The sequence below is a fragment of the Choloepus didactylus genome, chromosome 19 (genome assembly GCF_015220235.1).
Source record: "Choloepus didactylus isolate mChoDid1 chromosome 19, mChoDid1.pri, whole genome shotgun sequence".
Taxonomy (NCBI): Eukaryota; Metazoa; Chordata; class Mammalia; order Pilosa; family Megalonychidae; genus Choloepus; species Choloepus didactylus.
Window position 1 is genome coordinate 39,392,222 of NC_051325.1, and position 27,348 is coordinate 39,419,569.

At 45.5% G+C, this 27,348-nt stretch overlaps 2 protein-coding genes across 5 annotated transcripts in view; one reads left to right on the forward strand and one right to left on the reverse strand.

Annotated features, from left to right (window-relative positions):
• Nucleotides 1-22,933, reverse strand: C19H20orf173 (chromosome 19 C20orf173 homolog). Its single transcript, XM_037811151.1, has 8 exons — nucleotides 22,826-22,933; nucleotides 2,092-2,151; nucleotides 1,627-1,977; nucleotides 1,300-1,484; nucleotides 1,075-1,215; nucleotides 815-863; nucleotides 598-717; nucleotides 1-156 (listed from the first exon to the last, which is right to left on the reverse strand). The coding sequence occupies exons 1-8, from the start codon at nucleotides 22,931-22,933 to the stop codon at nucleotides 1-3; spliced, it is 1,170 nt and encodes a 389-aa protein (XP_037667079.1).
• Nucleotides 22,874-27,348, forward strand: part of ERGIC3 (ERGIC and golgi 3) — a 13,604-nt gene continuing 9,129 nt past the window's right edge. For all 4 annotated transcript variants that reach the window (XM_037812027.1, XM_037812028.1, XM_037812029.1 and 1 more), the window contains exons 1-5: nucleotides 22,874-23,019; nucleotides 23,151-23,221; nucleotides 23,331-23,418; nucleotides 23,636-23,755; nucleotides 26,994-27,087. In XM_037812027.1, the coding sequence (XP_037667955.1) occupies nucleotides 22,932-23,019; nucleotides 23,151-23,221; nucleotides 23,331-23,418; nucleotides 23,636-23,755; nucleotides 26,994-27,087 (461 nt within the window). In that variant the 5' untranslated portion in view covers nucleotides 22,874-22,931. The remainder of the gene's footprint in view (nucleotides 23,020-23,150; nucleotides 23,222-23,330; nucleotides 23,419-23,635; nucleotides 23,756-26,993; nucleotides 27,088-27,348) is intronic.

A 27,348-nucleotide genomic window follows, 5' to 3' on the forward strand; every position in this document is an offset into this window, starting at 1 on the left:
TCAGCTGTAGATAGCAACCTTCCCCTCACACTGCAGCCGAAGGATGACATCGTGCTCTGCTTGGGGATCATGCATGGTGCTCTCGAACCAATTTTTATCATCCCAGTAATGGGACCACCTTTTGAGATGATCTGTCCCAAAACCAAACAAGGAGACCTAGGAGATGGGATAAAACAGGCAATATCCATGGGGTGGCAGGCTGGATCCTGCCCTGCTCCCTGCCCACCTACCAGTCACGTAGCAAACACTCAACAACCTGGAGCTGGGAGGAAGAATGGAGCTCACATTCTCCAGGGGAGACAGACTCTGGACATGGTGTGATAAACTCTCTCACAGAGTGACCCTGTAACCCAGAAACTAGCTGTTCCTGATCATATTTAAAAGAAGAGAGAGGATTGATTCTCCAGGGAAACAAGGGAAGGGCATTCCAGGCAGAGGGAACAGCATGTGTGAAGGCAGGGGGCAGCTGGTATGTTTGGGAGGGGAGAGGGGCCAAATGATGCAGGGTCCTGAAAGCCAGGCAGAAAACTTTAACCTGAAGTTAAAGAACGTTATTAGTAACAGAGGAAGGAATGTCTGTGATTGAAGATGTCTTACCTGGTCACAAGTATGCAATGCATAGAACAGAGCTACGAGCCCCAAGGATGGATACTGACCCTGGTTGTCCAGCCATCTTTCCTGAATATACTTGAGGAAGTTGAGGCTGATCACCAGGACCTGGAAAAGGAGGGGGAGGGACCTGGCCTGAGGCCTGTCCCATGGCTGCCCACAGCCGTATCCTACCCCTACCCTTTTCCCCTCCTGGATGCCTCACCTTGTCTTTGTTCTCTTCGGTTCCTGCAGGTAACTGGAATATCCAAAATCTAAAAAGAGATTAGGGATGGGGGAGTTTCAGAGTCACCTGAAACAGCATCCCCCTCCCAAGCTTGGGTAGGCCCTGGGGATGCCCCCAATATCCATCAGCGGTCTCCCCAGATTCCCCACTGTCATTCCCTGCAATGGTGCCCCTTGCTGCCATACCCAGGGTTTGTTGGCTTCAAGAACAACTCCTTTTGCAGTAGGTCCATGACCCACTTCAGACCAGAGGAATTCATTGGAAGCAGCAGCAGTTGGGTGCCAGGTTCCTGAGCACTGGCGATCTCAGGGTACATGATGCGCATGGTAGTTGTGTTCCCAACATCTGTCTCAAAGCCCTGGACAGGGGCCTGGTTCATCCTGGAAGGGAGAACAGGGTGGTCATTGGGGGAAGAGGAGGATTTGGCCTGACCTTCCTGGTCTCCACCCTTACCCCACACCCACCTGAGGACCATGTCATGTTGGTTAATCCTGAAGCCAAGGCCAGAGCCCCGAAGGAACCATGAATTTCCCACCACTGCACAGGTGAGGCACCTGGACCCCACGTGGCCCAGTGGGCGTCTAGGAGGCACGTTAGTTGGATGCTGCTTCCTTTTCTCAAACCCCTCTGACTGGACCCTGTGAAGTCCCTAGAAGGGAGGAATTTAGGGGCTTTAGCCCAGGCTCCAGCAACTTGTGGAAGAAGGTTAGAGTCTGAGGCTGTGAAACAGGAGATGGAAGGGGTCTGGGATTGGGGCAGGGATTGGACAGAAGCCAAAATTGCTTACTGACCAGCCACAGAATCAGAGCATCAGAAGATGCGGACTCTTCTGACCTCTGCAGGGGCTCAATGGCCTTTTGGAAACGTTGGTCAAACCAGTCAGACTCGCCAGGCAGGTGGAGGCAGAGGGAGCAACTGAGGATACTAGGCGGGCAGCCACACTTTCTGGAATCCATCCTGGGACAGTGGCAGGTCCTTGAGATCTTGTGGAGATTATTCTGGCTGGACTCCTGGTCCAGGAAGGAGGCCATCAGCCACAATGAAAGCATGCAGGTAGCCAGCAAACCCAGCTTTGAGTATCGAATCCTCATTTCTGTCACCGACAATGGTGCCCCAGGCTGGCAGTAGATTGGCTCTGACACCTGGCACCAAGAAGGATGAAGAGCTGAGGCCAAAGACATCCTCAGCAACCCCCTTCCTGGTAGTTTCTATCCCTTTCCCAACCCTCCACATCTCACCTACTCCCATCACCTCACCTCTTGTCTCCTTGTCCTCCTAACCCCTAAAGGGAATTCTGCCAAGGCCTTGGCTGGAGGCTGAAAGGAAGGAGAGGTGACAGGGTGTCCTGTGGCCTCCCAAAGGAGGTTGATGCCCAATAGGTCTTTCATGCCAGCCCAGTTTTACCAGGGATCTCATCACAGAGGCCACATTGTGACCTCCTCCATGTAGGTTTATGGCCAAGTCCCCCTCCTTCACTTTGGCATTCAGTCCAGAGCCCAGCTGGCAAGAGAGGCTTGAAAGTCAAGTGTGGACGGGGACAGCAGGGCAAGGAGGGAGTGAATCTGTTCCAAGGCTTGTGTGGCTGAGCAGGAGGCAGAGTGGGAAGGCCCACTTGGAACCTCCCGGGTCAGAGAATTGATCATTTTTACGAAAGTGAATTATGTAGTACATTCAATCCTTAAAACCTGTCAGGGGTTGATTCCCTTTCCTTTTTGATAATTGATACCAAGGTAAACACATGCATATTGTTTGTGTCTTGTTTTTCTTTTTTAATCACATAGTTCAGAAAGGCTGTGAATATGTAACAGCAGTCTCTGCCCCACCTCTTTATTCTGAGGCCTCTTCAGGGGCAATCACTTCCAGCTTTTCCTTCTGACGTCTACTTCCACATCTCTAAACAATATTCTTATACCACAATAGTGTCGTGCTATACATAGACTTCCTGCTATATATGATCTTATTACATAATGGAATCTTTCCTTTATTTCTTATTCTGTCACTTCAAGACAAGATTTCTTGAAGCTCTTTTTTCTAAGATGAGAATATTTTACCTGTATACTGTATACCTGTATACTTCTCTTTGTCAATTATTTTCTGTTTACACTTTCCAACTTTGGTAATTTGAACTTTTACATTGTCAAGAATGATATCATTTCAGCTCTGTTGTGTAACCATAATTTGTCCGGCGCTGCCCCGCTCGGTCCCCGGTTCCCGGCCGGCGAGGGGAAACAGGGAAGGAGAGAGAGAGATGCAGACTGCGCGAACTAACCTGGTCATGAATCACGACTCGAACCACACGGCAGTTGTGAAAGCAAGCCCTTTACTACAGCTAGATGAACATTCTGTGTTACTGGTTCCCACACGGGGCACGGCGCCTCGTGGGAGAGCAGCCTCGATGTGGCCGTCAGGCACGGCTCCTTGTGGGCTGTCTCACCCTACCCCGTCCGGGTAAGACCTTTTATACACAATTAACAACCAATAAGCTTCTAGGCTAGTATCGCGTATACAGGATTTCGATTGGTAGGAGCGGGTGGCGGATACATGCGTCACTATGCGGAAACAGGATGCAGGCGCCATCTTGGCTCACTCGATGGGCGGGGGGTAACTCTAGAGCAGGCTGCAGCGCATACGCTAGGCCCGATTCGGGAGGCGGCTTTCCACATCTCCCCCTTTCTTATTTATTTTTGACCCAGTGTCTCCAGTGATGAGCGTGCTCCCGTGAACCCAAATGGTTCACAACCTCTTTGGTGCTTTGGGGAGTCTGGACTAGGCCTCAGCCATCCAGCGGCGGAGCCTCTAGCACCAACCAGAATGCTCACGTCATATGGAGACCGGAGAGTCCGTAAGCTGGAAGCAACGTGACTCTCCCTGCAGTGCTTTGCCTGGCAACTGGGGAACAACGACGGGGGCAGGAACAGCAGTAACCAGAGTCGGTGTCACTAGGTGTCTCTGTGCAATGGCTAGGGTCCAGTCTGGCCACAACTAGGACTCTGCCCTAGAGACCCACCTGAGACAAAATTATGACTACTGGTGTCGCCTTTTACACCCGAGAAACAGCCATGCGATTCGCTACAAATTTTGCTCCAAAGCGCCCCACCTGAGGCGACCAGGAAGGGGTATGGTTAATAAATCGGTCACTATCGGGGGTAACAGAGGTGGGAGTCATAGCCATCATAGTGGTAACACGCAATTGCTGCTGCGCTTGAAACAGGCGTTCTAGCAAACATTTAACAACGACTAATCCCACCAATAATCCCACTGCAATGAGGATCCAATTAGTTAAATTGGGCCAAGAGAACCAGGAAGAAACACTGTGCAATAGTTTCTGTAGAACCTCGCCTAACCCGGAGAGATCGACTTTAACGGGTTTTAACTTGATCCCCCCAATTGTGTCTAAACTAGATTCCACCTGTTGGGAGAGATTAACAAATTCAGGAAAATATGACCTTTTCAGCCAATCAGAGACTCTGGAAATGCTTCCGGTCACGTTGGCCCTGACAGGAGTGACACAGAGTTTAACCGTAAGCCACCGGGTGTCACATGTTTGCTGAAGCACTCTCCAGAGTCCATCTATTTCCAGTCCAAGTTCATCTATCTCCGCTTGGAGTTTCTGAATGGCCTGGAAATTTAAGTTCAGCATCTGATTGTGGCGGCGTAGCACGTCTCGGGTAAGGTTGACCAAGCCATTTACCGTTTCCATCGTTATGGCGAGCTGCCGATCTGTCCATGCTTGTAGCACAGCCTGCCCGATCGTTGGGACAAACAAAGAGGAAGCTACACTGGCAGCATTCGATAGCCATTCTTTTATGCCTCTTGGACGCCTAGACTTAGAGAAGGGGATATTGTTAAGTGAAACAACTTGAGAAACAGGGCCAACCCAGTCGGTTGCCTTGACGGGGAGCCAGACATAACTTGGGCGATACACTAGGATAGCGGGGCGGCGAGGCATCCGGGTCTTTGGAACGGTTGCAGACTGTAGGAGCAAGCCCTGGAAGGAAAAGGCACCTTTGAGTCTCCTTTTTACTCAAGATCCCTTCACAAGACTGGCGGCTCTTCCCTGTAACGTTAAGAAATTCAAGCAAGACTCCCTTACTTAACTCGCCATTACCAGTTTCACAAGTAGCATTCGCCGCAACTGTGGTGTTGACAACCTTGACAGAGAGGTTAGCAAAAGAGAGGATCAGTGTGTCATTGGTGAGGGGGAAGGACTCGTAGTTCCACTAAAAAGAAAAAGGCAGATTAGAAGGATTGCTATAGGAGAGCAAAGAACAGAGTTACCGATCCTCTTTTTGGGCAACTGCGGGGTGGTCAGTCCTACTATTATCGTCTTGTCGGTCGTCGCCATCATCAGCAGGGTCGGAGGCTTGGTCTAATGGTTCAGGTTGTATATTCGTTGGCGTTTCTGACAGCTGTTCCTTGGCTTCTTCAGGTGATGTCACGGTTCTCACCAGTCTTTCCGGAACCCACACTGGTTGACGTCCTGGTTCCTGGGGAAAAACACAAACAGAGCCTCTGGCCCAGCTGAGCACCGGGTCAGGGCCTTTCCACTGCCCCGACAGGACATCCTTCCAACGGACTAGACCTCTATGCGGAGGACTCGGGGTGGTGTGTTGCAGGGCAGGTGTCATTCCTTGTGAATTTTCGTTTAAAAAATTATATGTGAGCAAGGCTACAGACAGTCGAGCTTTTGGGGACAGGCCGTGGCCTATACCCTCTTTCTGTTTTTTAAGCAAGTCTTTGAGAGATCTGTGCGCTCTTTCAATGATTCCTTGCCCCTGAGGGTTATAGGGGATGCCATGTTTTAATTGGACATCCATGTTGTCACAAAATTTTTGGAAGGATTTACTAGTGTAGGCAGGCCCGTTATCCGTCTTTAACGTCTTTGGCTTACCCCAAGCTGCCCATGCAGCAAGGCAGTGTGCAATGACGTGGGAGACTCTTTCTCCTGGTTCAGCAGAGGCAAATAAAACTTGGGAGCATGTGTCCACCGACACATGTAAGTACTTGATCTTACCATACTCTGAATGATGAGTGACATCCATCTGCCAAGTATCCCCTGGGGTGAGACCCCTAGGGTTGACCCCAACCGAGGGGACTGCTCTCTGCTCTGCACAATTGTTGCAGGCTCGGACAATATCTCGAGCAGCTGCACGTGGTATGCTGAACCGCTTAGCTAGGGTACCTGCATTGATGTGAAACTTGGCATGGAATTCTCGGGCTTGTTGATACGGTACCAGCGTCGGAAAGATGTGCAGCTGTCGAGTGGCTACATCTGCGCTATGGTTCCCCTGGGCCATAGGGCCAGGCAAACCTGTGTGGGCTCTAATATGGGTTATGTAAAAAGGGTGTTGCCTGGTCCATATAACCTCCTGTAGTTTGGCAAAGAACGTCCTTACTGTAGAGGAATGTTTAACAATGCCCACCGTTTCTAAAATTTGTACAGAGTTCACAACATAAGCAGAATCCGAGACGACATTTAAGGGCTCGGAAAGGCTTTCCAGGACTGCAATGATAACCTGCAGTTCTACCCATTGAGGCTTTTGTGGTTGGAAGAGCACTGTTTTAGGAGTGTCCCCCTCCACACAATACGCCCCTGTTCCAGAGCTGGAGCCGTCCGTGTATACGGTGGGGGCGCCTGCTAGTGGCCTAGGAGAGGTTACTTTGGGAAAAATCACTGGGTGCCGGGTGACAAACTGCAAGAGAGGAGCCTTAGGGAACTGATTGTTAATGGGACCAAGAAATGTACACCGGAGAATGGCCCATTGATCTATGCATCCGGTGAGTATCTCAAGCTGCTGGGAAGAATAAGGCACCCTGAGATTTTTGGGCTGCTGACCGAAATGCTGCACAGCCCTTTTAATGCATTCTAGGGCCAAGTCTGCAACCGCTGTAGGATAGTGCTCTAGGACTTTTTTGGGGGAAACTCCAGGGTGGACCCAGAGCAGCGGCCCCCGCTGCCACAGTACCGCAGTGGGCTGTAATTCTGTCGGCAGCACGCAGGCTTCAAAAGGCTCATCAGGGTCTATTCTCTTCAATGCAGCGCCACTGAGCGCCTGTTCCACCTGGCATAGTGCTCGCCTTGCCTCTGGAGTGAAGCTTCGAGGTGAGTTTATATTAGAATCCCCCTTCAACAGGTCGAACAAAGGTGTTAGTTTGACATTGGGTATTTTTAGGTATGGACGGATCCAATTGATATCCCCCATGAGTTTTTGTAGATCATTGAGAGTGTGTATATTGTCTAGCCTGAGAGACACCTTTTGGGGGGAAACATGAGTGGGTGCGACTTTCGCCCCCAGGAAAGTGGTAATGTCAGTCATTTGGATTTTTTCAGGGGCAATCTCTAGGTTAGCTTCTCTAAGACTAAGGACTAAATGTGACAAAACTGTTTTAAGAAGATCTGTGTCTCTATGGGCTAAGAGAATGTCATCCATATAATGGATGATTTTCACTTGAGGGAACTGCTGCCGAGTGCTAGCTAGCTTCGCAGCGACATACAGCTGGCACATGGTAGGACTATTAGCCATGCCTTGGGGCAGGACTGTCCATTCAAAGCGTTGACAGGGCTCCTCTTGATTACTAGAGGGCACAGTAAAGGCAAACTTAGGGGTGTCTTCAGGGTGGAGCGGAATAGAAAAGAAGCAATCTTTCAGATCTATGATGAAAATCGACCAGTGCTCCGTTAATGCCGAGAGGAGGGGCAGTCCCATCTGAACGGGCCCTAAAGGCTCCATGCAATCGTTAATAGCTCTTAGATCATGTAGCAGTCTCCATTTACCAGATTTCTTTTTTATTACGAATATAGGGGTGTTCCACGGTGACGTGGAAGGGGCGATATGGCCCTTTTCTAGTTGTTCTGATACTAGGGCGTGCAACGCTGCAAGTTTTTCCTGTGGCAAGGGCCACTGAGGCACCCACACCGGAGCCTCGGTTTTCCATTTTAGTTTTATAGGTGTGGGTGGGAATCTCTCCTCAGTGGCCCCTATGAAAAACCCAAGCCTCGTCTGTCAGACTTGGGGGCAGCTTGTATAGGCTCTGCACGTCCGTGCAGTGAAGCTCCTAAACCCTTGCCGGGGGTATACCCCATTTCTTTTAGCAGTCGCTTAGAGGTTGGGGAGTAGCCGCTAATTAAAGTAACGTCCATTTGGGTCAGAATGTCTCTTCCCCACAAAGACACAGGCAGGGCTAATACATAAGGCTGGAAACTGCCTTGGTGTCCTTCTTCATCGGCCCAATGAAGGGCAGCTGCACTGAGCATGGGCGCTGAAATTTGGCCTATTCCTCTAATGGGCTCTTCCGCCCTGCTCGTTGGCCAGGTGGGGGGCCATTCTTGTTGTCTTATGATAGACCGATCGGCCCCTGTATCGAGCAGGCCCAAGAAAGATCTGCCTTGCACCTTAATGGTTAGCATAGGTCGAGACTCCAGGGACATATGGAGTCCCTCAAAAATCGCTCCACTGGATCCGAACCCTTTTTCCCCTCTCTGTCTGATTCTGCTTGGAAAGACTGCATGTAAGCTGGGTAAGAGCAGGAGCTGCGCCAGCTTATCACCTTCTGCAATGACTAAGGTGCCCCGCTGAGATTGAACCATAACTTGGGCACGGCCTGTGAAATCTGAATCTACAAGTCCTGGTATAACTGTTAATCCTTTCAGGGCCGTGGATGCTCTTCCCAATATGAGCCCTACAGTACCAGCCGGTAAGGGCCCCTTGAAGGAGGTCCCTACTAACTGGACACCCATGGAGGGGGTTAGTACGAGTCTGGAGGTGGCACAGAGGTCCAGTCCTGCTGAGCCGGGGGACGCACGAATTTGATCGGATCCTGTGTTGTCAAATGGCATGCAAGGGGGTCCGTCGAAAGGGCGGACCCCCTCTTCCCGTTTTTTGGAATCTGCTCGGGGCGGCCAGAGAGGCGTCTACCCTGCGCATCGAAAACCGATTTACAGTCTTCTGCGCGGTGGGGGCCTTTGTGGCAACGGCCACACGGCCTGGTTGCTGCACCTGGTTCGCCAAACCGTTGAGTGGCAGGGGGTTGACGTCTATTGGGACAATCTCTCTTAAAGTGCCCTGATTGGCCACAGCCATAGCACCCGTTAGACTTTGCCCCTAAGGTTCTCGGGCTTTTTGTAGCCACCTGTAGGGAGCTGGCTAGCATGGCAGCTAGACCTGCATTAGTTAAAGGGCTGCCAGCATCTCTACAGAGCCTGACCCACTCTGTCAAATTTTTTGCTCTGTTTTGTGCCAGGATAACTTTGCACTCCTTGTTGCACTGCTCAAAAATCATTTGCTTAACCACAGTCTCTGCTACTCCTGGATCTGAGAAGATTCTCTCAGCTGCGGTTTGCATCCTGGCTACAAAATCCGCAAATGGTTCTGTGGGCCTTGGTGTATATTGCTGAGTGAGGCCTGAGCCTCTCCCTCACCTGTTAGCTTTTTCCAGGCACCCACAAAACAGCGGAAGATCTGGGCATAGACCTCTTGTGGGAAACCCGTTTGGTTCTGGGCATGGGCGCCTCTCCCCAACAGCATGTCAGCATTCCACCCGCCACGTCTCCCCGCCGCATTCCTTGCGGCCTGCTCTTCAGCTAACTCCTCAAACCATGCTTTCCAATCTATGAATCGGCCTGACGGCAAGCAAGCACGGGCTAGCTGAAAAATATCTGCGGGTGTATGATTTAGAGCAGAGAGGTTCTCGATCATGTTCAAGGTATAAGGGGCATTGGGGCCATACTGATGGACGGCCTGCCTCAATTCCCTCAATAGTTTGTAATCATATGATTCGTGCCGATTGCCACCTTGGGGATTGATAATAACCGGGTACATTTCTGAGACTGGCTGCGGCTCAAGTGGCTGGTAGCCACCCAGCATGCCAAAAGGTCTAAATGTTGTGAAAGGGTTCCATCTCCAGAAATGTCTCCCACCACTACCTAATGGCAAAGGGTCCTGAGGGCCTGTATACTCGGGCGGGGGGTACGGCAAAGGTTGCCCCTCCCCTGACCGACCCATCGGGGTTTCCGGGTCTGGCAGCAAAGGATAATTACATTTACTGGGCATGGCCACTAGAGGGAGCTCTCGGCAAGGTCCTTTGGTGGGACCGCCCAAGGCGTCAGTTGGGAGCTGGGGTGTCCCTGGGGGTGCAGCGGTAGACATTGGCGGGGCGGAAGGCCGCACGGGTGTGGCGGGAGGCTCCTCCCACTCAATTAGCGGGGATGCTTCCGCCTTCTCGTCAGTATCGCTATCTGACTCTGAGTCAGAGTCACTGGACTCCGGCGGTTTGCCCTTACAGGAGCCGTCCGCTGACGAAACTGACTGGGTTTCTTGGAGCGCGCACCGTGCTTCTTGCAAGACAGAGGACGGGCTTAGGCCGGTAGCCGATTCTAGTTCAAGGACCGCACGGACGGTCTCCCATATGGGTACTAGAATCGGGTCCATACACACGCCCGTCTGGCGCGCTCGGTCTATGTCGCGACCGAGCTTCATCCAAGAGGGTAGGCTAAGGCTGCCGGTGCAGGCAAACCAAGGGGCAAAAGTATCAACATCATCAAGAAAACGCTGAAGGGAGCTTTTCCTGACCGAGATACCCCGTTGTTTCAAAAGGTTCTTTAAGGGAGCTAAGAGAGGTGAACTTCCGGACTGCCCCATGATTGCAGTCGGCACTATACTTCAGTCACTCGGAGAGCTCTTCCGAGTCCCCCGGGGTCACCTGAAAACCCACGGGCCCTAACTATCATGTAATAAGACGCACTCACCTTCTCGCGTTGATCAGGCGCGGGAAGTCCGCCGTAAGCTCGACGCGCAGCGCTGCTCTCCTCACAGAGGGACCGTCGAGAGCGAGGCAGGAGGAGGAGCTTCCCCGTACGGGCCACCACTTGTCCGGCGCTGCCCCGCTCGGTCCCCGGTTCCCGGCCGGCGAGGGGAAACAGGGAAGGAGAGAGAGAGATGCAGACTGCGCGAACTAACCTGGTCATGAATCACGACTCGAACCACACGGCAGTTGTGAAAGCAAGCCCTTTACTACAGCTAGATGAACATTCTGTGTTACTGGTTCCCACACGGGGCACGGCGCCTCGTGGGAGAGCAGCCTCGATGTGGCCGTCAGGCACGGCTCCTTGTGGGCTGTCTCACCCTACCCCGTCCGGGTAAGACCTTTTATACACAATTAACAACCAATAAGCTTCTAGGCTAGTATCGCGTATACAGGATTTCGATTGGTAGGAGCGGGTGGCGGATACATGCGTCACTATGCGGAAACAGGATGCAGGCGCCATCTTGGCTCACTCGATGGGCGGGGGTAACTCTAGAGCAGGCTGCAGCGCATACGCTAGGCCCGATTCGGGAGGCGGCTTTCCACAATAATTCACATGCTTTGCCTCTAGCAGTGCTACCCAGCAGAAATATAATGCAAACCACATATGCAATTGTCTAATAGCCAAAGTAAAAAGACATAGATGAAATTAATTTTAATATTATATTTAACCAATGTATCCAAAATAGTATCTTTTCAACATGTAATCAATATTGAGATATTTTGCATTTTTTTCAAACTGTCTTTGTGTGTATTTTATAGTTACAGTATATCTCAATTTGGATGCTCAATTTTCATCAGAGATACATGATCTATAGATTTTATAAAATTTACAGTTGAAAAATTAGATTCATCTAATCTTTCCAATAACATGAAAGTTTTCCAATAACCAAACTAGTGTTCTTTTGTAATTTAGGCTAATTTGAAATTAAATAAAATTCAAAATTCAGCTCCTCACTTTTACCAGATATGTTTCAAGTAATCATTAGCCACAAGACTGGATAGCACAGGACTGTGGGCTGGTTCTAAAAATCAAAAATCTATTTTCAATGTTTACATTATTGTGACCAGATAAATATTCTTTCCTGTAGAGTCAGGTTGTGAACTAGGACTGCTTTTCCTTTTTTTGGTTCATTATAACTTCCTAAGAAAAGGTGTATGGGAGATATAATTTCTGAGTCCTTATGTGTTTAGAAAGGTCATTATTCTGCCTTCGGGCACAATTGGTTGTTTGGTTCAGTATAAAAGATTCTAGATTGATTCTAGCTCTGGAGTGTTCCAGTATCTTCTATCATCCAATGTTGTGGAAAGTCTGTTTTCTGATCCTTGTTAACTGTAAGAGTTGGAATTCTTGCTTTCAGGCAATAGAAATAGACTCAGGTAAACGTAAGGAGAAGAACAATTCACTGATTAAACATCAGTAGTTTACAGAATAGATGTGAAAGCTCAAGGACCAGGCTGAGGTTATAATCAAGATAGAAGAGACCCATGGCTAAAAACTACCCCAGGAGGACAACACCTAAATGAAAAATAGGGTGGGATGGGGGGGTGGGGGTGGGATTTGGTGTTCTTTTTTATTTTTATTTTTTATTCTGATTCTGATTCTTTCTGGTGTAAGGAAAATGTTCAAAAATAGCTTGGGGTGATGAATGCACAGCTATATGATGGTACTGTGATCAGTTGATTGTACACCATGGATGATTGTATGGTATGTGAATATATCTCAATAAAACTGAATTAAGGAAAAAAAACAAAAACAAAAAACTACCCCAGGAATGACCTATCCAGAATATCACACTGTTGACTCCATCACCAGACCCTTGATGCTGTGGGACACTCCGGTAATTTAAATATGACCACAAATTCTTTTCAGCTCCTTCTATTAAGCGTAGTCCCTTTTCCCACTTCTTGAATCTGGGCACATTTTATTATGCCTTCCTTTGACCAACAGAATGCCACAGAAGCGACGTTGTATGACTTCAGAGTCTCGGTCTTCAGAGGCCTTTCAGCTTCTACTCTCACCCTCCTGGAATGCTTCCACCACCACATGAAGAAGCCTGGGATGAAAGACCATGTGGAGAGAATTCCCAGCAATTCCAGCCATCCCAGCAGAGGCCCAGGCATGTAAGTGAGGCCCTCTTAGACCACTGAGCCTCAACCAAGCCACCAGCTGTCAGCAGCCACATGCCTGAACCTCGGCAAGACCCTTAGAAGAATGGCCCAGCCAATCCGCAGAACCATGAAAAATAATAAATAATTGTTGTTTTATGTCACTAAATTTTAGGGGAGTTTTGTTATGCAGAAATAAATAACTGATTTGGACAGCATTGCTCCTGAACTCAGCTCTGAACTAGCCTTAGAGAATAATCTAATTCTGCACCTTTGCATCATGGTGTCAAATTTTAGAGTTCCTGAAAGAACCATCTGATTAAACCCATGTAGGTCACGTGCCCATGTCCTAGTTTCCATGGGGCAGGAAGGGGAAATATTGGACCCATTTTGGGTCCCAAAATGGGAGGAAGGAACCTGGCTCCACCTATCTTGGGTTTGCCCTCAATAGAGAGAGGCCTTGCTTTTTCCCTCTCTCCACAATGTGTCTTGGCCTGCCTATCTCTCTCAATCTTTTGTCTTTAATTTTTATTAAATATTAAATACATATAAAGGAGTATTTATAACAAAACAAATACCTGCATACCCACAACCCACCTTAAGGAACAGAACATCACCAATGACTTTGAAGACCCCTGGGTGCCCCTTCCTCCCTACCAGAGGTAACCACTGTTATGAATTCTGTGTTTATCATTCTTTGGCTTTTTTTTTTTTTTAACCACAAATAAGCACTTCTATAAAGCATACTTTCAAATTTTGTGTTTTGGGATGTTACATATGTAATCATAAGATATGCATTTTTGTGCAAATTGATTTTTTTAGTCAACAATTTTTTTTTAGATTCATCCATGCTGATGAGAGTAGCTATAATTCATTTACACCTCTGTAGAGCAGTTCATTATATAATACCCCACAATTTATTTATCCGTATTTCTGTCCATGACATTGTTTACAGGTTTTTGCTTTTCCAAATATCACTACTATGAATGTTCTTCCCAAGTTTCCTGTGCACAGGTGCAAGAATTTTCCTAGGGTATAAGCCTAAGAATAGAATTTCCTAGAGCATGCACATCTTCAACTTTATGTATGTCTTATTTGTTTTTCTTTAACTTTTTATTTTGAGACAATTTTACACTTACAGAATCATTGCAAAAATAGTTCAGAGAATTCCCACATATCTTCACCCAGCTTCCTTTCATGCTAACACCTTATGTAACTATAGAAAAATTATCAAAACTAAGAAATAATTTTGGTTCAGTACCATTAACGAAATTACTGACATTATTTGTAATTCACCAGTTTTTCCACAGATGTCTCCAGGATCCAATTCAGGATCCCACATTGTATCTAGTTGTCATATCTCCTTAGTCTCTTCCAACCTGTGACAGTTCCTCAATCTTTCCTCATCTCTCGTGATCTTGACATCTCCAAAGAGCATTTGTCAGTCACTTTGCAGAAAGTCCCCTGACCTGGCTTTGTCTAAGTTCTTCTCATGACTAGATGGCGATCATGCATCAAGAGAAGGATGTCATCAAGGTGATGTCCCCTCCTCAGGGCATGCTCTCAGGGTATCAGGATGTCAGCAAGGATCACTGCCAGTGTCAACTTCGACCACTTGGATAAGATGGTGTCTTCCAGGACCCTCCACTATTAAAACTACCATTCTTCCCTTTGTAATTATTTGGAGAGAGATTCTTTGAGATCTTGCCAACCTCCTGTTTCTGCTTAGACTTTCAGCCACTAATTGTAGCATTCATCTATGGCTCTTGCTTACAGCGGCCACAACTGGGCGGCTCTAATGGTGATTTTCTATTTCCCTCATTGCTTCCACATTTCTTAACTGGAATTCTTCTATAAGGAAAAGTTGTTGTTTCTCCCCCACTTTTTTTTTTCTAGCAGAATTTTACTTTTAAATATAGTGAAAAGAAAAATAACAACCCTATTAGGTTAAAACAAGTCAAACATCCATTCTACACAGATAAAACCTTCACAAAGGTCAACTGAAGTAATCCAGAGCTAAAACTTCAGTTTCAGTGAAGTCACCAGTCATATAACATAAACAAAAGTCAATTAAACATACACTCAGCAAGCCCTCTAAAAAATGTGCCCCAAGAAGCATTAACCTGTGTTTTGTGCCAGCTTGAAGGCTTGCGCACTTTATTTTTCAGATAGTTAAAGATTTTTAATAGTGTGTGCTCTCCCTTTTGTGATAATGCTTTGGTACTATTCATATGGGATCACTTATCCTGAAGCCTTGCCATTTCCCCAGGAGTAGCTTTGATTCTGCTTTAGAAGTTACATATAAATTAAAATACTTATCAAATCTTAATATGGAGGGAGGTGACACGGGATGCAACATACACAGTCAAGTTACCTCTCTGTATATTTAGTAATTACTTTCTCTTTCAGGGTCCTGCTTTTAATATTTCAGTAGTACAGGTTTTGAATAATCAGAACCTTGACAAGACCTTAATATTTCAGAATTATTACAAATACCTATAGGGACAAGTCCATTTACTGAGTTATGACAAACTTAAAATCATGAGGGAAAAGAAGTGTAGCCAGCCATCTTTTAAAATGCCCCAACCACTGCTTCTCAATATGGAAAAGACTGAAACGACATACGTTTATCATTCAGTAAATCCCATCTCTGTCCCTAGAAATTCCCCTAATTTCATTCATGAGAAAGGGATTTTTAAAAAGACTTGATGAGCACTTTGCAGTAAAATTTCCTAAAATACTCAGCATATTAAATATTATGTACACTTCTCTCTTTTTTTTTTTTTTTTGTTCCAGTAAAACTTTATTTACAAAAACAGACAACAGGCTGGATCTGACCCATGGACCACAGTTTGCCAAGCCCTGGTTTCAAATGAAAATAACTCTATTATGAATATAAGAAGATATTTATATAAGCTTCCTGTTGCAGCCTTACTATATCATCATCTATTAAAGATTTAAGAAAAAGATGGGCATGCTAATGTAAAAATGAACACAAGTCCCAACTAAATGATTCACAGAAGGAATATTGGCATACCACAAACATATGAAAAATGAAATATTTAACACTTTTCAAATAAAAAAATGGACATTGTTAAAACCTAAAATACTTACAGAATTATCTTACAGAAGTGTGCACACAGAAGTGTACTGGGATAGCCACACTCTTACAGTAGCAGTTAGAAAGTAAACTGGCCCTTCTCTCTGGTAAGCAAATTGTTAATATACCAAGGGCCTTCAAATCATTTTTTTTTTAATCTTCATTTTATTGAGATATATTCACATACCACGCAGTCATACAAAACAAAACGTACTTTCGATTGTTTACAGTACCATTACATAGTGGTACATTCATCACCCAAATCAATCCCTGACACCTTCATTAGCACACACACAAAAATAACAAGAATAATAATTAGAGTGAACAAGAGCAATTGAAGTAAAAAAGAACACTGGGTACCTTTGTCTGTTTGTTTCCTTCCCCTATTTTTCTACTCATCCATCCATAAACTAGACAAAGTGGAGTGTGGTCCTTATGGCTTTCCCAATCCCATTGTCACCCCTCATAAGCTACATTTTTATACAACTGTCTTCGAGATTCATGGGTTCTGGGTTGTAGTTTGATAGTTTCAGGTATCCACCACCAGCTACCCCAATTCTTTAGAACCTAAAAAGGGTTGTCTAAAGTGTGCATAAGAGTGCCCACCAGAGTGACCTCTCAGCTCCTTTTGGAATCTCTCTGCCACTGAAGCTTATTTCATTTCCTTTCACATCCCCCTTTTGGTCAAGAAGATGTTCTCCATCCCACGATGCCAGGTCTACATTCCTCCCCGGGAGTCATATTCCACGTTGCCAGGGAGATTCACTCCCCTGGGTGTCTGATCCCACGTAGCGGGGAGGACAGTGATTTCACCTTTCAAGTTGGCTTAGCTAGAGAGACAGGGCCACATCTGAGCAACAAAGAGGCATTCGGGAGGAGGCTCTTAGGCACAACCATAGGGAGGCCTAGCCTCTCCTTTGCAGCAACTGTCTTCCCAAGGGTAAAACCTGTGGTAGAGGGCTCAACCCATCAAACCACCAGTCCCCCATGTCCGTGGTCACGCCAGCAACCATGGAGGTGGGGTAGTCGAACACCCCTGCATTCTCCACAGGCTCCTCAAGGGGCACTACATCTTTTTTTTTTCCTTGTTTTTCTTTTCTTTTCTTTTCTTTTTTTTTTTAACTTTCCCTTCTTTTTTAAATCAACTGTATGAAAAAAAAGTTAAAAAGAAAACAAACATACAATAAAAGAACATTTCAAAGAGACCATAACAAGGGAGTAAGAAAAAGACAACTAACCTAACTGCTTAACTTCCAACATGTTCCTACTTTACCCCAAGAAAGTTACCTAATATAGCAACATTTCTGTGAACTTGCTCCTACTATATCCATCAGAAATTAACAGACCATAGTCATTCCTGGGCATCCCCAGATCATTAAATAGCTTATCTGTTCTTCTTGGATTATTGTTCCCCCTTCCTTAATTGCTCTCTATTGCTAGTTCCCCTACATTCTACATTATAAACCATTTGTTTTACATTTTTCAAAGTTCACATTAGTGGTAGCATATAATATTTCTCTTTTTGTGCCTGGCTTATTTCGCTCAGCATTATGTCTTCAACGTTCATCCATGTTGTCATATGTTTCACGAGATCGTTCCTTCTTACTGCCGCGTAGTATTCCATCGTGTGTATATACCACATTTTATTTATCCACTCATCTGTTGAAGGACATTTGGGTTGTTTCCATCTCTTGGCAATTGTGAATAATGCTGCTATGAACATTGGCGTGCAGATATCTGTTCGTGTCACTGCTTTCCGATCTTCCGGGTATATACCGAGAAGTGCAATCGCTGGATCGAATGGTAACTCTATATCTAGTTTTCTAAGGAACTGCCAGACTGACTTCCAGAGTGGCTGAACCATTATACAGTCCCACCAACAATGAATAAGAGTTCCAATTTCTCCACATCCCCTCCAGCATTTGTAGTTTCCTGTTTGTTTAATGGCAGCCATTCTAACCGGTGTTAGATGGTATCTCATTGTGGTGTTAATTTGCATCTCTCTAATAGCTAGTGAAGCTGAACATTTTTTCATGTGTTTCTTGGCCATTTGTATTTCCTCTTCAGAGAACTGTCTTTTCATATCTTTTGCCCATTTTATAATTGGGCCGACTGTACTATTGTCATTGAGTTGTAGGATTTCTTTATATATGCAAGATATCAGTCTTTTGTCAGATACATGGTTTCCAAAAATTTTTTCCCATTGAGTTGGCTGCCTCTTTACCTTTTTGAGAAATTCCTTTGAGGTGCAGAAACTTCTAAGCTTGAGGAGTTCCCATTTATCTATTTTCTCTTTTGTTGCTTGTGCTTTGGGTGTAAAGTCTAGAAAGTGGCCGTCTAATACAAGGTCTTGAAGATGTTTTCCTACATTATCTTCTAGGAGTTTTATGGTACTTTCTTTTATATTGAGATCTTTGGTCCATTTTGAGTTAATTTTTGTGTAGGGGGTGAGGTAGGGGTCCTCTTTCATTCTTTTGGATATGGATATCCAACTCTCCCAGCCCCATTTGTTGAAAAGACCATTATGGCTCAGTTCAGTGACTTTGGGGGCCTTATCAAAGATCAGTCGGCCATAGATCTGAGGGTCTATCTCTGAATTCTCAATTCGATTCCATTGATCTATATGTCTATCTTTGTGCCAGTACCATGCTGTTTTGGCAACTGTGGCTTTATAATAAGCTTCAAAGTCAGGGAGTGTAAATCCTCCCACTTCATTTTTTCTTTTTTAGAGTGTCTTTAGCAATTCGAGGCATCTTCCCTTTCCAAATAAATTTGATAACTAGCTTTTCCAAGTCTGCAAAGTAGGTTGTTGGAATTTTGATTGGGATTGCATTGAATCTGTAGATGAGTTTGGGTAGAATTGACATCTTAATGACATTTAGTCTTCCTATCCATGAACATGGAATATTTTTCCATCTTTTAAGGTCCCCTTCTATTTCTTTTAGTACACTTCTCTTTTTATTTTAGTAAGCTGGACATTGGCTTCAGAGTTTGTGGAACGGGCTGGGGCGGGAGGAATAACCCATTCAAAACTATTCTAGAAAGGAATAATTACATTAAGTATTAATGGTCCACATGATCCAAAATGGCCTAAATATGCCAGTTAAAAGACTGAGATTGGCAGAGAAGATAAAAATAAATGATCTAAATACATGTTGTCTATAAGAAACTAATTTCAAATAAAATTATATAGTTAGATTAAAAGTAAATAGATGTTAAAATATATACCATGCTTGTGATGAATGCGCAACTATGTGATGATACTGTGAGTCATTGATTGTATACTTTGGATGGATTGTATGGTGTTTGAATATATCTCAATAAAGTTGCATTAAATATATATATATTTATACATATATATCACAAATACTCATCATAAGAAAGTTGGAATGGTTATACTAATATCAGATAAAGTAAACTTCAGAGCAAAGAAAATTACCAGGCACAGAGAGATGTCTTACATAATGAGAAAAGGGTCAGTCTGCCAAGAAGACATAATAATCCTAAATGTGTATGTACCAAGTAATGGAGCATCAAAATACATGAATCAAAACCAATAACTGAAAGGAGATATAGTCAAATCTACAATTTTTGTTGGGGGATTTAAAGCTCAGTAATTAATAGAACCACAAGGCAGGAAATCAGCAAGGATATAGAAGAACTGAACAACGCCATCACCCAAGAGGATCTAATTGACACTTATAGCACACTCCACTCAACAATAGCAGAATACACATTATTTTTAAGTGCACATGAAACACCAAGATAGGCCATTTCCTGGGTCATAAAACAAAACTCAACAAATTTAAAAGAATTGAGACTATACAGAGTAACATCTCTGATCATGATGGAATCAAAGCTGAAATCAATAGGACAATCTTGTCAATTTGATGTATGCATTCAGCTAATTTCTATAGTCCTGAAGTGGTTGTTTTTGACAATTTTGTTCAGTTTTATTATTGCTTTTTGAGGAGGAGGATTTGTTGAGCTTCTCATTTAGCCTTTCTGAAAGTTCCACCCCTCAATTGATATAATATTAAATCATTGTCAGTTTTCTTTTTTTGTTATGAAATATTTTAGGCCTACTATAGTGAATAAGATAATGACATCTGTGTGCCCCTCTCCATTTTTTTCAGTTCTTAACATTTTCTTTGTCTTTGGTATTCTGCAGCCTAGGTATGGATCTATGTTTATTTATTTTGTTTGAATATTGTTGTGGGTTAAATTATGTCCCTCCAAAAGATATGTTGACGTCCTAATCCCCAATACTTGTGAATGTGACCTTATTTGGAAATAGGGTCTTTGTAGATGGAAGTAGGTTAAAATCAGGTCATACAGGATTAGGGTAGGCCCTAAATCCAATGACTGGTATTCTTCCAAGGAGAGAGAGATTTGGAGACACACACACACAGGGAAGAAGACCATGTGAAGACAGAGGCAGAGATTGGAGTGATGCATCCACAAGCCAAGGACTGTTGGCAATGACCAGAAGCTAGGAAGACACAAGGAAGGATTCTTCCCTAGAGAACTTCAGAGGAAGCGTAGCCCTGCAGACACCTTGATTTTTGACTTCTAACTTCCAGAACTGTGAGAGAATAAATTTCTGTTGTTTTAGGCCATCCAATTTATGCTAATTTCTCCACTTTGGGGGCTTTCTGACTAAGCAGAAAGTATCAATCCCAATCCCAAACTCTTGTGAGGGCAGGCCTGTGATTATGTCGTGGTTTTGATTTTCATTTCCCTAATGTCTACTGCACTTGAGCATCTTTTCATGTGCTTTTTGGCCATTTGTATATCTTCTTTAGGGAAATGTCTATTCAAGTCTTTTGTCCATTTTTAATTGGGTTGTTTGTCCTTTCGTTATTGAGTTGTAGGATTTTTGTTATATATTCTGGATATTAAACCCTTATTGGATGTGTGGTTTCCAAATATTTTCTCCCATTGTGTATGTTGTGTTCTTACTTTTTTGATAACATCCTTTGATGCACAAAAGTTTTATATTTTGATGAGGTCCCATTTATCTACTTTTTATTGCTTATGCTTTGGATGTAATGTCTTAGAAACCTCCTCCTATTCCTGGAAACATTCTCAGATCCAGCATGTCCGTCACTTTCTCCTATAGACTCTCATGGTCCCCTGTGAAACCTGTTTTCAAAGTTCTTGATCTTATGTCATGGAAATTATTTGAGGTATGGACCTTGAAATGAGACAGCCTAGAAGTCAGGCTTTAGCATATAACCCATGTGACCAAACACATCTAAACTTTCCTCATCTTTTTATTGGGGATAATAATACCACTTACCTTCTAAGGTTATTGTGAAGATGAACTGACGAAGCAGATACAGGTAAAGCTCCTAGGACAGTACCTGGTATATAGCAGGGGCTTAATAAATGTTAGCTATTATTTTTATTATCGTTACTTGTTGATAATTCTCCAGGCTGCACAGTCCTCACTAGGACTGTGACCTTCTTGAAAGCAAGGGCTATTCTAATTTATCTCTCTCTTCCTCACAAGACAGGGAGCACAGTGTGCGAGGATGTTTGAGTGTTGTCTGCGTGAATGGATTACATTTTGTGAATTGAGTGCAATCTTTGAGCCACTCAGATTTTTCTTCTTTATACTGCTACTTTCCTATGTGGGAAATTGTGTTTTAAGGCAAATAACCTTTTAGGGAAGTACTTCTCATACTTTAATGTGCTTACTAATCACTTGAGGAATCTTGTAAAATGAGATTCTGATTCTGCAGGTGTGATCTGGGACGTGAGATTCTGCATTTCTGATAAGCTCCCAGGTAAGGCCCATGCTTCTGGTCCAAGGATCACACTTAGTAGCAAGACTTAAGAATTAATTACATAAACAAATTCCTTTCTACATGTTTCTGGTAGAATTCTCCTCCCAGAACTCTAGAACCTATATAATAGAAGGAGGATCCCGGGTTCCCTCTGCCAGTCTCTTTGTTGAGGGAGACCCCAGAAACTTCAGCCTGGGTGAAAAGCACCCCTTCCAGTCCCACCCAAAGTGCAGCATGAATCCTTCCAAATCTTTTTTCATGATCAGACAAACACAGTTTCCCAGAGTTATTTTTAATTAAAAAGTGAAATCACACAAAACACATTACTTGGTAACTTTTTTCTCCTTCACAATATATTCTTGATATATCTGCAAAAGTAAATCCACCTCATTCTTTTGAAAAGCTGCATAATATTCCATAGCATGGAAGGGCCATGATTTATTCAATCATTCCCTACCAAGGGGCACTCAGGCTGGTTCAGTGAGATTATTCAGTGACAATCTCATGTATATATCTTTATGACCTGGTGCTTTTTAAAATAAAAATAAAAATAAAAATGTAAATGAAAGGGACAGATCCAATATTGTAGGGTGTAACCACTACAAAGCAACCCAGCAGCCTGGTGCTTTTATTTCCTAAAGTGGGATTCCTGGGTTAGAATTAGGCCCGGTCATTAATTTGGCTGTTATCTTGGGCAGGTTATTTAGCTTCTCCAGGCCGCAGAAAATGGAGCTGAAAGTCACACCAACTTTCTATGGTGGTAATTCTACTTTAGGTGCATCAGAATCACCTGGGTGCGGCTCCCAGCGTTTCTGATTCAGTCGGTCTGTGGTGGTGCCCGATAATTTCCATTTCTAATCAGTTCCCAGATGATAATGATGTTCTTAGGCTGGGGGCAACACTTTGAAACACCACTGTTCTAGGATGTTCCAGGATGTTCCAAGATGCTCCAAGACTGATGTGAAACACCCGGGACACTTCCTGGCACACAGGAAGCGAATGCCGCTATTTCTGCTTCTACCCTGCAGCGCTCTCCAACTGGCACCCTGGCTCACGCAGGTGCCCAGACCACGGGCGTCCTTCCAAGCATTGTCAAGACAAACTGGAGGGCACGTGGGGGCGTGGCAAGCACCGGTGGGCGGGGCGGCTGGAGTGAGATAACAAGTGAGGGGAGGGGCGGGGTCTCACGTCCGCGCCTGCGTGCGGAGAGGGAGGGGGCGTGGCTCCGACTCCGGGCCGGAAGCGGGAGTCTGCAGGGGCGGGCCGGCTGGCGTCCACTTTCCGGCTGGTCCCCATGGAGGCGCTGGGGAAGCTGAAGCAGTTCGATGCCTACCCCAAGACTCTGGAGGACTTCCGGGTCAAGACCTGCGGGGGCGCCACGGGTAGGCCGCGGCCGGGCCCGGGTCGCGGGGAGGGGGTACCCTAGAGCTTGGCTCGGGCGCCTGGATCCTGCGTGGCCTCCCGGGGATTGAGAGAACAGAAGCCATCCTGACCCTTGCTTCCCGCCTTGCAGTGACCATTGTCAGTGGCCTTCTCATGCTGCTGCTGTTCTTGTCCGAGCTGCAGTATTACCTCACCACTGAGGTAAGGGGGCGGGGTCCAGTACGTGGGCGGGGCTCGGCGTTCTAGCATTAGGGCCTGTGGAGGTGGGAGAGGCTTGGGGCCCAACCTTGCTGAGCTATCACTGCCCCAGGTGCATCCTGAGCTCTACGTGGACAAGTCGCGGGGAGATAAATTGAAGATCAACCTCGATGTTTTTTTTCCCCACATGCCTTGCGCTTGTGAGTACCTTACCATGGGTGGCGTTGCAACACAGGGTTCTCCCGTGGGCTTCCAGATTCACACCTCCAGCCTTAGTTCTGGACCGGACACCGGGACAAACCTTGTTCTACAAATTCAATTCTGCCCCAAGACAGGCCCAGCATCCCCTTTCCCTCCAGAACCCAGATCCTGTTGCCCCTAGGATCCCTGTACTTTAGCCCGACTTCCTGCTTCCAGATCTGAGCATCGATGCCATGGACGTGGCTGGGGAACAGCAGCTGGATGTGGAACACAACCTGTTCAAGCAACGGCTAGACAAGGATGGCATGCCCGTGAGCTCAGAGGCGGAGCGGCATGGTAACCAGGGGAGGGGGACAGGACTCTAGCAGTAGGGCCTGGTATGTGCAGGCCCTACTTCCTGGCAAGTGGGCTGTGGCGGTTGCCATGACCCATGAAGCAGCTAAGACCCAGAAAGGTCAGGAGGCTTGTCTAGGCCCCCCACGTGTTAGGAGTCAAAGCAAACTGGAATCCAAGCCTCATTTGTATTGACTGAGTAGGGTACTCGACCTGTCTATCATTCTCAGGTATCTCCAACCCCTACCTGTTGTGAATGTGGTAACAGAAATTTGGGAATGGATCTTGTGTGCTGTTGTCTTGGTGGAACTTCTCCAGATAGAGCCAGATCTCTCTAAGTCTTTGCTTCATTAGTCCTTTGGCTGGATTCAGCCGTTAAGCTCTTCCCCTTTGGAATCCAGGGTGACTCAAAGTTAAGAGTTTAGGTCTAGAGTCAGACTGCCTGAGTTCTTATCTAGCTTTATCTCTTGTTAACTGAGCCTCAGCTATAAAATGGTGATAAACAGCAGTAGCCACCACATGGAATTGTAGGATCAAATGAGGCAATATATGTAAAATGCCTGGTATAGAGTGGGTACTCACTTTTAGTTCCTTTCCTCTCTCTAGCTGCTTCCCAGTGATTCCATTAACTCAGTTTCTCATCATAGCAAAATCCTTCCCAAAGCTAGGAGTTTTCAATTTCTAGGGATTGCTCTGGTGAGGAGCTTTATCAGTCATTCATTTAACAGATGTATGTTGAACACCTGTGGAACCAATAGAATTTGCTGCAGGATTGGATGTGGGGTATAGGAGAGCAAAGTCAAGGATGATTCCAGAGCTTTTAGCCTGAGCTAATGAATGACTTGAGATGGGGATGACCAGAGAATAAGGTTGGTTTTTGTTTTTGTTTTTGTGTTTTGGGGGGGGGGCGAGTTGGGGTGGTAAATAGAGGAATATTAAATATCCATTGCTGTGTAACATATTACCGTAAAAGTTAGGGGCTTAAAACAACAAACTTTTTTTTCCCCACGATTTATATGGGTCAGGAATTCAGGATTGGCTTGGCTGGGTGGTTCTACCTCAGGATTTCTCATGAGGCTGTGGTCAAGCTCTCTGCTGGCAGACTCCAAAGGTTTGAGACTGGCTGGAGGATCCATTTCTAAAAGGGCGCACTCCGATGGCTGTTGGCAGAAGGCCTCAGTTCCACATTGTCTGTTGGCAGGATGCCTCAGTGCCTCACCCCGTGAACCTCTTGATAGGGCTGCTTGAGTGTCCTTATGACGTGGCAGCCAGCTTGCCCTGTGTGAGTGATCCAAGAGAGAGCAAAGTGGGAACCACAGCTTCTTTTATGACCTAACTGCAGAAGTTTCACACCTGATATCATTTCTGCAATATTGTTTTGGTTACCCAGATCAGCTCTATTCTTTGTGGGAACAGACTCCACAGGGGTGGGAATGCCAGGAGGTAGAGACTGTTGGGAACATCTTGAAGGCTGGCTCCCCCAGAGGAAGATGAGGATTGGAAGAGATACCTGGTTTGGGGCATGTTAAATTTGAGATGCCTATTTTTTGCCCTAGTGATTGGAAGGAAGCAATTAGATGGACTGGGTTGGTCAGAAATTTAGAGGAGTGGTGCTGGAGAAATAAATTTAGAAGTCATCAGCATACAGATAGTATTTAAAGCCATCAGACTAAATGAGGAAATCTAGGGAATGAATGTAGGTAGAGGAGAAGTCTAGGGACTGTATTCTGGGCCACTCTGCCACGTGCAAGTCAGGAAATGAGGATCCAAGAAGGAAATCTGAGAGGTATTAGCCTTTGAGCTAAGAAAGAAACAAGAGATGCCTCAGAAGTCAAGTGGAGAAAGCGTTTCAAGGAGAGAGTGAGCATCTATGTCAGAGACTACTAATTGCCATTAAGACGATGAGTGGGAATTGACCATTGTAAATTGGCAACACAGAGGCACTGGAGAAATAGTTTAAAAGGAATAGTTTCTTCTGAGGACATTGTTAGGGATGAAAATCTGAGCAAAGAAAAATCAGAAAGACATGTGGAGACATCATGTATAGGTGACCCTTTGAGGGGATTTGCTGAAAGGAAAATGAGAGAAATAGGGTCAAGCCTGGAGAATGTGGGTAGGGTGGTAGATTAGGTGCTGAGGTCAAGTGAAGTTCTCTTCCTTCTCAGTGAAAACTGAAAGTAAGTTCATTAGCTAATAATGAAAAAAGGGGGAGGGTTTTGGGAGGCTTAAGGAGATAGGGAAAGGTATAAATTAGTATCCCAGAGAATGGGAGCATGAACTGACTAGGATTGCTGGGAAGCCTTAAGGGTAGATAGAGGCAAGAAGTAGGCATAGGAGTTGAATTTAACTAGGGGTTGGGTTTTGCTAGGCTGCTACAATGAAGAGAGAGGAACAAGGGATTGTGGGATTTGTGCAAAAGAATAATTATAACAGTGGACCAAGGAATTTAAGGCAAGGAGGGACATGAGGACCTGAAGGGTGATGTCCGTAGCATCAAAGAATTGGTGGATTCTGGGTCCCAGAGATACTGAACTGGAAAATATCAAGTAGTTAGAGAAGGAGGTACTTGAAATTGAATTTTAGAAGGTTTGCTGTTTTTAGTAATGACATGGTCTAGGTTTGAAAATAAAATGTGTGGCTGAGATGGGGTGACAAAATAAAAAGAATATTGGAGGACAGGAAATCACCTACAGGTGGCTGGAAACTTCCACAAATTAAAATGTTGGATATTGACACCACCAAGGATTATGACGGGGTAGTGTCAGAGAGAGGCCGGGAGCTGGGTGCAGAGGGAGAGATTGGGGAGAAGCACCACAGCCAGGTGTCTAAGGGCACACACCAGAGTCAGCGCTGGAATCTGCCGCTTGCTGGGTTGTGTTGGGAACTCGCTTCTCATCTCTAAGCCTCAGCATCTTCTCGGGAAAAATGGGGATAATACCCATCTTCAGAAAGTCATTGTGGGAATGAAATGAGACAATCTTTATAAAGTAAAGTGACCTGTACCTGGCTAGGGTTTGAGTATTTAGTGTTAATGTTTTATGACTATTACTTTTATTAAAAGAAATAAAGTACGTGTGGCAGTGCCTAGTGCCTGGCACATAGTATACACTGTATCACTTTTAGCTGCTATTATATGTAACTTTTATTATTCCCAAGCCCCTGGGCAAAGGACCAGGGTAGGGGCTGGAGTTGCAAATTTCACTGCGTCTGCTCCAAGCTGATGCCTCTGCCCTCTCCTTAGAGTTCGGGAAAGTCGAGGTGAAGGTGTTCGACCCAGACTCCCTGGACCCTGATCGCTGTGAGAGCTGCTATGGGGCTGAGACAGAAGACATCAAGTGAGTCTGGGGCCAGGGGAGGGTTCCCATCAGGTGCTTTCCATCAGCCAGCCTCGACTTCAGTCCTACTCCATGGCAGGGGGTGGTTAGGCTGAAAATGTGCGGGGTGATGCCTCGGTCACTGATCCTGGTATAAGTGACTGACACTCTGTGTCCAGGCCCTGCCTCGGGATTGGAGACCTAGGGGCAGCACTGATGTGGGCCCAGCTTCTCAGCCTAGAAAAGTGGTTCAGAGGCAGTCTAGTTAGTTCCACCGATGTG